The sequence below is a fragment of the Gorilla gorilla genome, chromosome 5, assembly GCF_029281585.2.
Source record: "Gorilla gorilla gorilla isolate KB3781 chromosome 5, NHGRI_mGorGor1-v2.1_pri, whole genome shotgun sequence".
In the NCBI taxonomy this organism is placed as follows: Eukaryota; Metazoa; Chordata; class Mammalia; order Primates; family Hominidae; genus Gorilla; species Gorilla gorilla.
Window position 1 is genome coordinate 25,030,318 of NC_073229.2, and position 12,582 is coordinate 25,042,899.

Below are 12,582 nucleotides of genomic sequence, written 5' to 3' on the forward strand. Positions count from 1 at the left end.
TTTCCTTCCTACTTATCAGATGAAGAATCAAAAATACAGCACAACAGCCAATGATAAAGCCAGGTTTTTTTTTTTTTTTCTTTTTTTTCTTCTGAGTCAACTTGATATGCAAGCTTTTTACTTCAATTATCTGGCAAGATTACATAGACTGTCAAAGTTTGTGAAAGTTTAGTAAGAAAAGTGTCAGTTTTTTGGTCATTAATTCTTTTCCCTTGTTTCTCAGGGGCCTTTCTCTTTTTTTCTTTTCTTTCTTTTTCTTTTTTCTTTTCTTTCTTCTTTTTTTTTTTTTTTTTCTTTTTTGAGACAGGATCCCACTCTGTCATGCAGGCTGGAGCATAGTGGCGCAATCTTGGTTCACTGCAACCTCTGCTCCTCAGGGTCAAGTGATCCTCCCAGCTCAGTCTCTGAGTAGCTAGGACCACAGGCACACGCCACCACACCTAGCTAATTTTTGTATTCTTTGTAGAGACAGGGTTTCATCATGTTGCCCAGGCTAGTCTTGAAATCTTGGCCTCAAGTGACCCACCTGCCTCAGCCTCCCAAAGTGCTGGGATTACAGGTGTGAGCCACGCCGCCTGGCCTCAGAGACCTTTCTGAATATAGAATTTTTTAGAATTCTGGTAAAAGACATAATATAAAATTTAATGCTTTAACCATTTGAATGTATGGTTCAGTGGCATTAAGTACATTCACATTGTGGTACAAACTATCACCATTGTGTATCTCCATACCTGTTACATCATCCCAGACTGATATTCTGTACCCATTAAGTAACAACTTCCCATCCCCTGGCAATCACCATTCTACTTTCTGTCTTTGTGAATTCACCTACTCTAGGTACCTCTTATAAGTGGAATCATATAGTATTTGTCTTTTTGTGTCTGGCTTATTTCACTTAGTATGATGTCTTCAAGATTCATCCATGTTGTAGCATGTGACAGGATATCTTCTTCTTTTTTTGTTTGAGACAGGGTCTCACTCTGTCACCAGGCTAGAGTGCAGTGGCGTGATCTTGGCTCACTGCAACCTCCGCCTTCGGGTTCAAGCGATTCTACCACCCTGGCCTCCCTGAGTAGCTGGGAGTACAGGTGCGAGCCACTACACCCGGCTAATTTGGGTATTTTTTGGTAGAGACAGGGTTTCACCATGTTGGCCAGGCTGGTCTCCAACTCCTGGTCTTAAGTGACCCGCCTGCCTCGGCGTCCCGAAGTGCTGGGATTACAGACATGAGTCACCACGCCTGGCCTAGGATTTCTTCTTTTAAGGCTGAATAATGGTCCAGTGTATGTATATACTATATTTTGTTTATCCATTCACCTGTGGATGGACATACGGGTTGCTTATACCTTCTGGCTATTCTGAATAATGCTGCTATGAACATGATGTATAAATATCTCTTCAAGATGCTGCTTTCAGTTCTTTCAAATATACACCCAGAAGTAGAATTGCTGGATCAAATGGTATTTCTATTTTCAAGTTTCTGAGGAACCCACTATACTGTTTACTATAGTGGCTGCACCATTTTACATTACCACCAACAGTGCACAAGGGTTTTAATCGCTCCACATCCTCACCAGCACTTACTAATATCCATACCCTCACCAACACCTATTATTTTGTTTTTTGTTTTGTTTTGACAATGAGAGACCCCCTAATGAGTGTGAGGTGTATGTTATTATGGTTTTGGTTTGTGTTTCCCTGATTACTAGTGATGTTGAGCATCTTTTCATGTGCTTCTTGCCCATTTATATATTTTCTTTGGAGAAATGTCTTTTTTTTTTTTTTTAAGAGACAGGGTCTCTCTGTTACCCAGTCTGAAGTACAGTGGTACAATCCTGGCTCACTACAGTCTCAACCTTCTAGACTCAAGCAGTTCTCCTGCCTCAGCTGCTTCAGCCTGCTGAGACTATAGGTGCAGACCATGACACCCAGCCAATTTTTTTTTTTCTTTTTCATTTTGTTGGGACAGGGTCTCACTGTGTTTTCCAGTCTGGTCTTAGACTCCTGGGCTTAAGCACTCCTTCTGTCTCGGCCTCTCAAAGTTCTGGGGTTGCAGGCATGAGCCACAGTGTCCAGCCCCATGTCTTTTTTTTAATCAGGTTTGGTTTTTTTTGTTGAGTTGTTTGTATTTTCTGGATATGTCAGATACATGATTTGCAAATGTTTATTCCCATTCTGTGACTTGTCTTTTCACTCTGTTGATTGCAAGCTTTGATGCACAGAAGTTTTAAATTTCGATGTGATCCAGTTTATCTATTTTTATTTTTTTCTCTGAATCATAGAGTTTTGAACACATGGCATTTATGCCCCTACACAGGTTTTCAGGTTTGTTTGTTTTTGAGATGGAGTCTCGTTCTGTTGCCCAGGCTGGAGTGCAGTGGCACAATCTCAGCTCACTGTAACCTCCACCTCCTGGATTCAAGTGATTCTCCCACCTCAGCCTCCTGAATAGCTGGGATTATGGGCACCTGCCATCATGCCCAGCTAATTTTTGTATTTTTGTAGAGATAAGGTTTCACCATGTTGGCCATGGCCAGTCTCGAACTCCTGACCTCAGGAGATCCGCCTGCCTCAGCCTCCCAAAGTGCTGGGATTACAGGCATAAGTCGCCTTGCCTGGCCAGGTCTTCAGGTTTTATCCTGTCCTTTCCTCTTTTTCCATTTCCTTGCAATACCTTCCCGTTTCTGCCTTTGCTCAACTTTGCTCCGCCTGGTGAACTTTAAAGCTCCGGTTAGAAAGCTCTCTGGAGGGGGATTTCAGCAGAAATTGTTTTCATAGGTGTAGTCTCCTACAACTATAATAGAATTAGTCACACTGTGTCACTTATTATACTAAGTCCTTAATTCTGTCACCCTCAATTATGAACTTTTATGGAACAGGAGTTTTCTCTATTGCCAAGTACTCAATATCTGGCCCATAGTAGGCAATCACATCTGTTAATGGAATAAATAAGTGTGTCATTTTTATTCCTCAACTTTTTAACTTAGCACTGACTTTCTTTTTCTTTTTCTTTTTCTTTTTTTAAATGGAGTTTCCCTCTTGTTGCCCAGGCTGGAGTGCAGTGGGGCAATCTCGGCTCACTGCAACCTTTGCTTCCTGGGTTCAAGCGATTCTCCTGCCTCAGCCTCCCAAGTAGCTGGGATTACAGGCATGCGCCCCCATGCCCAGCTAATTTTGTATTTTTAGCAGAGATGGGGTTTCTCCATGTTGGTGAGGCTGGCCTTGAACTCCTGACCTCAGGTGATCCATCCACCTCGGCCTCCCAAAGTGCTGGGATCATAGGTGTGAGCCACCGCGCCCGGCCTCTTTATTTATTTTTTTTGACGGAGTTTCGCTCTTGTCACCCAGGCTGGAGTGCAGTGTGCAATTTCGGCTCACTGCAATCTCCGCCTCCCAGGTTAAAGCAGTTCTTCTGCCTCAGCCTCCCCAGTACCTGGGATTACAGGCACCCAGTAGCTGGGATTACAGGAGCCCACCACCACTCCTGACTAATTGTGTGTGTGTGTGTGTGTGTGTGTGTGGTTTTTTTTTTTTTTTTTTTTTGAGATGGAGTCTGGCTCTCTCACCCATGCTGGAGTACAGTGGCACGATCTCGGCTCGCCACAACCTCTACCTCCCGGGTTCAAGTGATTCTCCTGCCTCAGCCTCCCAAGTAACTGAGATTTCAGGTGCATGTTAGCATGCCTGGCTAATTTTTGTGTTTTTAGTAGAGACGGGTTTTCACCATGTTGGCTAGGCTGGTCTGGAACTCCTGATCTCATGATCCACCCGCCTCAGCCTCCCAAAGTGCTGGGATTACAGACGTGAGCCTCAGCCTCCCAAAGTGCTGGGATTACAGGCGTGAGCCTCAGCCTCCCAAAGTGCTGGGATTACAGGCGTGAGCCTCAGCCTCCCAAAGTGCTGGGATTACAGGCATGAGCCTGTGATTAGACCGCACCTGGCCTAATTTTTGTATTTTTAGTAGAGACGGAGTTTCCCCATATTGCCCAGGCTGGTCACAAACTCCTGATCTCAGGTGATCTGCCGGCCTCACCTCCCAAAGTGCTGGGATTAGAGGCGTGAGCCACTGTGCCTGGGTCAGCACTGATTTTCGTGTCTAAACTCAAAAAAAAAAAAAAAAAACCCTCTGCTCCCACTATTTTTTCCTTTCTTCTATATAGAGAAGAGAACACTCAGTTTTACAAACCAAAAGAACCCTTTGGAATCTTTGTCACCCTCGTTTCAGTCATTGTTTGCTCAGAGAGCTTTCTTTGGTGGTTTATACTGCAGCAGCAATAGAGCTGTATGTTCAAGATTTACAGCCAGCCTTTGCAATTCCCTTCGCCGACTGCTCAGGATTTAAGGAATGGTTCTTTCTTTCTTTAGGTCTCTGTATTCCTTTAGTAAATGGTAAAGCATTTACTAAATGCAAAAGCTAATTATTTAAATTTAGTAAAAGTAGCATAACTTTTGAAAAAGGGGGGCTAGGGATCCCCCTAGGCTAGAAGAGTTTGATTTATTGTTACTTTTGGGTTGATGGCAGCCTTTTTGGTGAGGTCTGTGCTGGAAAGCTAACTTGTACCATTAGACCTCACTAAATGCTTTCCTAAGTGTGAGGAGGCGATACTTAAAAAGATTGGAACAAATTTATACCAAAACTGGGACATGGATGTGCCTTCTGCAGTTTAAATATAAAAGAAAGTCATTTTTGTTTTCTTTCCAAGGCCATGGAAATAGCATCTCAAAGGACCAAGGAAGAAAGGTCTAGCCAAGATCATGTGGATGAAGAGGTAGGATTTATTATCTATTCACAGCCTTTGGAAACACTTGTGTTTTGAGGGTTTTTTTTTTTTATGTTGCTAGAGCATAAACTTGATTTAAATAGATAAGCAGCTTTTTCAAATGATGGTAATATTTCCTTAAGATATATTATAGTAAATGATTTAAGTGAGCCAAGTTGGATAGTTTACATTTCACTGTATTGGTCCACTCAGCAACCTGTTAGCCCATTGTCCTAGATGGAGAAACTTTTTAAAGAGCCTGTTAGGATATAGGCATCAAGAAGGAAAAGCCTGTTTTTATTTGCAAATGTGAGTTTTTAAATGACTTAAATATTGATTCTAGAAATGTTATAGATTTTAAATATTATGCTTTGATAAGAATGAGTCAGGGTGTTTTTTTGTGAAGGAGCCATAGTAGGCTTTTAAAAAAAATTCTCACAACTCTTAATGGTTGACTATGAGATGCCCTGTGTTTGTCGGCAGCTCTCCACCTTTTTCACTCTAGCAGCTGGGTATGTTTCGTAAGGCATAGCCAGGCAGCGCTTGCCAACTGTAATTCCGCCCCTTTCCCTCCTGCTCAGAAAAGCTTTTTGGAACAAAAATGAAGGAGAAGTGTTATTCTAAGGATAATCTTGAATCAGCTCTAATGTTTTTTTCCCTTCCTTAAAATAAGTCATATGCAAAATTTAGTGTTCTGTCATTAGTAGTGTTACTTTTGGGACACCACATCACAGATGGGATACCCCAGTGTGTGCAGACAGCTTAGCCAAGCATCAGTGTTGGGGATGAATGAATATATAGATTCCCCTGTAACCTGATGGAGGAGTATGCTGTGTGAATGTGAGAAGTGTATGAATAACAGTTTTGATTTTGCTTTTCCTCTCTGTTAGGTGTTTAAGCGAGCATATATTCCTAGAACCTTGAATGAAGTGAAAAATTATGAGAGGGATATGGACATAATTATGAAATTGAAGGAAGAGGACATGGCCATGAATGCTCAACAAGATAATGTAAGTAGCTTGGTTTGTATATAGCAAGCAGCTCTTCAAAAGTAGTAGGGGACTGTCCCAAACCTATCTGGGCCTTTTAAGTTCCCCTAATCTTGAATATTGGCTTCTGAGCTAGTGAAATGACTAACTCTATCTGTGTTAACTTGTGTGCACATTGAACGCAAAGGGAATTATTTGGAATTTATGAGAGGAGGTAACACATTTGAATGAATCCAACAAGCTGTAATTGTAGAAACAAGATTCAGATAGAAGTCTAGGCTATTAATGGTTATTATATTAGGTCCATTAACATATATTTCTTTAACATACATCATTCCGGAACAATTTCTTTTTGGTGAAGGGTCAGATAGTAAATATTTTAGGCTTTGCAAGCCAAGAAACAAAATTGAGGTGATTACGTAGGTCCTTATGTAACAAGAGAGAAAAAAATTCACCCTCAATTTTTATTCGTGAAATTAGAAATACTTTAATAATAGTTGAATACACTTTTGTGTAATACAAGTATACTAAAGAAGAGTGGAATTATTTGATGTGGGGCAGATAATATTTCGCTTAATTGGGGCTCAAAGTTTGTGTTTGCTATCTTCAAATTGACTGCAAATGTTTATCTGTAAAAACTACCAGGTAGGCTGGGCGCAGTGGCTCACACCTGTAATCCCAGCCCTTTGGGAGGCCAAGGTGGGCGGATCACTTGAGGTCAGGAGTTCGAGACCAACCTGGCCAATATGGTGAAACCCTGTCTCTACTAAAAATACAAAAATTAGCCAGGCATGGTGGCGTGCTCCTGTAATCCAAGCTATTGGGGAGGCTGAGGCACAAGAATCACTTGAACCCGGGAGGCGGAGGCTGCAGTGAGCTGAGATGCGCCATTGGACTGTAGCCTAGGCTATAGAGCGGGACTCTGTCTCAAAAAACAAAAAAAGGCCCAGTACGGAGGCTCACACCTGTAATCTCAGCACTTTGGGAGGCCGAGGTGGGTGGATCACCTGAAGTCAGGAGTTCGAGACCAGCCTGGCCAACATGGTGAAACCTCGTCTCTACTAAAAATACAAAAATTAGCTGGGCATCGTGGCAGGCACCTGTAATCCCTGCTACTCAGGAGGCTGAGGCAGGAGAATCTCCTGAACCCCAAGTGGTGGAGGTTACAGTGAGCCAAGATCGCGCCACTGCACTCCAGCCTAGGCGACAAAGCAAGACTCCGTCTCAAAAAAAAAAAAAAAAAAAAACAACTACCAGGTGGCTGGTTGGATTTGGCCAGTAGATCTGGTAGACAGAAATAATATCAATATTATAAACTTCCTGTGTTACAGTGAGATTAATTTTAGATACCTTTTTATAATCATAGGAGATATTATTTAACCCACATTGTTCTTAATAGTGCAATATGCATATTTCATTGTCTAGTTTTATGTTGATCCTTATTTTTTTTTTTTCCTTTTGGTTATAAGATTCTATACCAGACTGTTACAGGATTGAAGAAAGATTTGTCAGGAGTTCAGAAGGTATGAAGAACATGTGTTACTGTTTGTTTATGTGAAAAAACAGTTTTAAAGGATATAAACTCTAGTCATACTGTTTTTTATTATTATTTAATATTATTAGAACTAAATGTTATTTTATATTGTTAAAATGTTATAATTGCTTTCAAAGTCTGTGGACATCTTCAGAAATGCCATTTTTGTGTTCTTTCTAAACACAGCACTGTAATTTGGAAATTAATTTATTTTTCTTTCTGTCTCTGAATTGTTCAGTGATTGCAGGTGAGGTATTTATCTTTTTGTATCCTGGTCATCATTTGTGGAGTTCTTAATGATAGCCATTGTGCTTCTTGATGGTTTTACAACCAGCTTAGGAGAACTTTGGAATGTGGTCTCCTACCAGGGTATTACTTGTTAAAGAACAATCTCATGATTTCAGCAAGTCCTGCTGTGCTGGATTCCTGTAATGTTCTTTCTTCTTAAAACAATCTTGTTTTGTTTTATGTTTTAGAAGGGCAGGGATTAAGTAATTCTAACTTAGGCAGTCATAAAAGCAGTCTTTATTTTTTTAAATCTTCCTAATTGAAGACTTAAATAAAAGATCACAGTTTGCTTTCTTAAAATGATGTCTTTTCTGTGGAAAGAATTGAATTAGGGGAATTCTGGTATTTTGCATTTCTGAGTTATAATAACAGGTGTCATAAGGAAGTTATGCTTTGGATTCCAGAGCATGAAGATTTTATTGCAGCAAGCTAGAAAATCTTGTTGTACGATTGACTTCTAAAGATCTGTTTTTTTCTTATAAAAAGGAAACCTCACTCTTAGAAAGTGCTAGGACGCGCTGTATTAGACAACTGCTAAATTTCAGGAAGTAATGAAAATTTCTCTTCTTCGAATATTGTTTTCCCTCCCAATTGGATTAGTTTATTGCTAGAAATGTGGTTCACAGGAAAACAGCTGTGAAGTTATCCATATAAATCTTTATTTTCTACCTCTATGTATATTTTGCCTCTTTCCCAATCCCAACTAAATGCTCCTGATTAGCTGAAAGAAGGAGAACAGCTCTGTTGTTGGTCTAGGTCACGCAGTAAAGCCCTGGTTCCTTCATTTGAGTATGTTCTGGAGCCTTACTTGGAGTGGCTACTTTCATGTTTCCCTCCTGATGTTCATTCTGATGTTTTGATGTTTCAGTACAGGATGTTAGTTTTTAACATATATTTGCGAGCCTAAAATCTGAATTCTGGCATTAACACATTTAACAACAACACATAACTTGGTTTATGTGTTGTTTAGAATAACATGGTTCTTTAATAATTTCAAGGTCCCTGCACTCCTAGAAAATCAAGTGGAGGAAAGGACTTGTTCTGATTCAGAAGATATTGGAAGCTCTGAGTGCTCTGACACAGACTCTGAAGAGCAGGGAGACCATGCCCGCCCCAAGAAACACACCACGGACCCTGACATTGATAAAAAAGTAAGCAATGAAATACCTTCCCCTTTTCTTTAGCGTGGGAGCACAGCTGCTCTTATTTCTCTTTGCTCAAGGATCTAGCTAGATTATGATGGCTGAAAACATTATTGAAAAGTACCTCTAATTACAGTTTTAATACCTAAGTGTGAACTTGACTTTTGGTGGTAACATTATCTTGAGATTGGGCTGCTCATCGGAGCACCTTGGGCATTGTCTAGAGAGAGCACGCACTAAATTCAGTACATTTCACATGAAGTACAAGTGATGTTAGAGTTGACCCAGGGTAAATACTGAAGAGCCATTTCAGGGGGATTGATAGCCCAGCTTGATGTTTCTGGAATCTGAAAGACCATATAATAGTCCCCCCATCCATGCTTTCACTTTCTACTGCTTCAGTTCCCTGCAGTCAGCCTTGGTTTGCAAATATTAAATGGAAAATTCCAGAAGTAAACAATTTATAAGTTTTAAATTGCTCACTGTCCTAAGTAGTGTGATGAAATTCATGCTGTCCTCCACCATCCTGCCTGGAATGTGAATCATCACGTGGTCCAGCGTCTTCACACTGTCGACACTCCCCACCCGTTAGTTACTTAGTAGCCTTCTGGGCTATTAGTTCAGCTGCTGTGATGTTGTGCTTGTGTGCAAGTAACCCTTACTTTGCTTAATAACGACTGTAAATCACAGGAGTAGTGATGTTGGAATTTCAGGTATGCTTTAGAGAAGCCATAAAATGCTTCCTTAAAGTGGAAAGGTGACCATTCTTGACTTAACAAGGAACTCATGCCTGTAATCCTAGCACTTTGGGAGGCCAAGGAGGGCGGATCACTCCAGACCAGTCTGGGCAACAGAGTGATGCCCCGTCTCTATTAAAACATTGGTGATGAGCATCCGTAGTCCCAAATACTTGGGAGGCTAAGGCAAGAGGATCCCTTGAGCCCAGAAGTTTGAGGTTCTAGTGAGCTGATCATGCCACTGCACGCCAGCCTGGGTGACAGAGTGAGATTCTGTCTCAAAAAAATAAATAAGAAAAGGAAAAGAATCGTATGCTGAAGTTGCTGGTAAGAATCTTTTATCCGTGACATTGTGGAGAAGGAAAAAGATGTTTGTGCTGGTTTTGCTGTCTCACCCCAAACTGCAAAACTTAGGACCATAGCATGTGATAAGTGCTTAATTAAGATGGAAAAGGCATGAAATTTGTGGGTGAAAGACGTAAACAAAAACATCTTCCAGTTGACGGCACCATGTTGCACCAGAAAGCACTGAGCCTATACGAAGGTTTCAAAGGTTTCAGCAAGGGTTCCCCTGAAATGAGTGACACCAGGCCACTTACTGTAAGGAATAGTTACACAGATTCAGGAATAGGTTTGGACTAAAAAATAGAAAAATTACCAGAGAGGCTGCATCTGCCAATGAAGAAGCTACTGTCACATGAGTATGATACTGTGGGATATTTGGAGAGAGAGACCACATTCAAATAACTTTTACTATAGTATATTGTTACCATTCTATTATTAGTTATTATCTCTTACTGTGCCTAATTTATAAATTAAACCTCATCATAGGTACGTATGCATAGGAAGAAGCATAGTATATATAGGGTTTGGCACTATCCACAGTTTTAAGCATCCACTGGGAGTCTTGGAACATATCCCCCATGGATAAGAAGGGACTCTTGTATTTCTTTAATCCCTAGCCATAGACATAAGAGACACTGCTGACTGAATGCTATGTAACTATTATTATTCCATCTTAGTCCAATCCTTTAAACCTTATACGATGTGGGTCCCAAGACTTCTGAGGGACATACTCAGCTGCTAGCATATTTTCTCATATGTCTACTAGAAACCCATATTTTGTCTCTTTCCAATGTCTATTTCTGTTAGAATATGGAACTTGTAAAGAAAAGTATTTGCAAACATTTAATAACATTCTTAGGGATATTTCTGTTTGGCTGTCTTCACATTTCTATTAAGGAAGCTCAGCTGGGCGTGGTGGCTCATGCCTGTAATCCCAGCACTTTGGGAGGCCGAGGCAGGTGGATCACGAGGTCAGGAGATCGAGACCATCCTGGCTAACATGGTGAAACCCTGTCTCTACTAAAAATACAAAAAATTAGCCAGGCGTGGTGGCAGGCGCCTGTAGTCCCAGCTCCTTGGGAGGCTGAGGCAGGAGAATGGCGTGAACCCAGGAGGTGGAGCTTGCAGTGAGCTGAGATCACGCCACTGCATGCCAGCCTGGGCGACAGAGACTCCGTCTCAAAAAAAAAAAAAGAGGAAGCTCAAGGCCGGTTATGGTGGCTCATGCCTGTAGTCTCAGCTACTGGGGAGGTTGAGGCAAGAGGATTGCTTGAGCCCAGGAGCTTGAGGCTGCAGTGCACAATGGTCATGCTACTGCCCTCCTGCCTGGGTGACAGAGTGAGTCCCTGTCTCTAAAAAGAAAAAGCTCAAAGACAGTTTTCACCCCAAGTTCCTCCACCAACCCATAATCATTTTCTTTTCTTTTCTTTACATTACACTCACTTTTATTCTTCTATGTGTGTATTTTATTTAGTTATAATCATAATAAGAATACTCCAGGTGGGTGCAGTGGCTCATGCCTGTAATCTCAGCATTTTGGGAGATCAAGGTGGGTGGATCACTTGAGCCCAGGAGGTCGAGACCAGCCTGTGCAATCTGGCGAAGCCCCATCTCTACCAAAAAATACCCCAAAAAAACCTAGCCAGGTGTGGTGGTGCACACCTGTTGTCCCAGCTACCCAGGAGGCTGAGGTGGGAGGATTGCTTGAGCCCAGGAGGTGGAGGCTGAAGTGAACCATGGTCACGCCACTGACTCCAGCCTGGGCGACAGAGCAAGGCCCTGTCTGAAAAACAAAACAAAACAAAAAACAAAAACAAAAAATGCATACTCCAAATGAATGAAAGTTGGCTTTTTTGTTTGTTTTTTACAGGAAAGAAAAAAGATAGTCAAGGAAGCCCAGAGAGAGAAAAGAAAAAACAAAATTCCTAAACATGTGAAAAAAAGAAAGGAGAAGACAGCCAAGACGAAAAAAGGCAAATAGAATGAGAACCATATTATGTACAGTCATTTTCATCAGTTCCTTTTCTCGCCTGAACTCTAAGCTGCATCTGGAAGATGGCTTATTGGTTTTAACCAGATTGTCATCGTGGCACTGTCTGTGAAGATGGATTCAAATGTTTTCATGTAACTATGTAAAAAGCTCTAAGCTCTAGAGTCTAGGTCCAGTCACTGACTCTGTCTGGTGTTGACAGAGGATTTATTTAAGCTATTATTTTAATAAAGAACTTTGTACATTTTTATTTTTATATTTTTTTCTCTTACAAATATGTTTTTGGAAGCATGATAAATGTTTAAATGTAGTCAACATCTGTAACTCTTACATGAGTGTCCAGAGGCACTCATGGGAAAATTGGTTTTGCTTTCTTTGTACACACCAGAGACCCATCTGAGGTCATCTGATTATAAGGCCATGTTTATAAAGGGAATTTCACCCACAGTTCAGCTGGCTATTGATTTAATCGTTCACTGCAACTCTGCCTTTGTGTGTATTGGTGATCATTTGTAATGCTCTTACACTTAGTCTTTAATGTTCTTTTTGGAGTTAGGACCTCTCAGTTCATAAAGTTTTTTACATTCAATCATTTGGCATATTCATTCATTCATCAAAAATGTGAGTATTTTAGTTGCTGGGGATACAGCAGAAAACAAACTAGACAAAAATTACTACCTTTGAGTAGTTTACATTTTGATGGGAAGATAAGACATTAACCAAAGTAAGTAAAAAGCAGTGTATCAGCAGGTGATAAATTCTATGGAGAGAAATAATGCAGAGATGAGAGGGCGCCT

At 40.9% G+C, this 12,582-nt stretch overlaps 1 protein-coding gene across 2 annotated transcripts in view; it reads left to right on the plus strand.

Annotated features, from left to right (window-relative positions):
• The window catches only part of RIOK1 (RIO kinase 1), a 28,610-nt gene extending 16,236 nt beyond the window's left edge, over positions 1–12,374 (plus strand). For both annotated transcript variants that reach the window (XM_031012615.3, XM_031012616.3), the window contains exons 13-17: positions 4,704–4,769; positions 5,651–5,770; positions 7,219–7,272; positions 8,570–8,722; positions 11,666–12,374. In XM_031012615.3, the coding sequence (XP_030868475.2) occupies positions 4,704–4,769; positions 5,651–5,770; positions 7,219–7,272; positions 8,570–8,722; positions 11,666–11,776 (504 nt within the window). In that variant the 3' untranslated portion in view covers positions 11,777–12,374. The remainder of the gene's footprint in view (positions 1–4,703; positions 4,770–5,650; positions 5,771–7,218; positions 7,273–8,569; positions 8,723–11,665) is intronic.
• Positions 12,375–12,582: the final 208 nt, after the last annotated feature.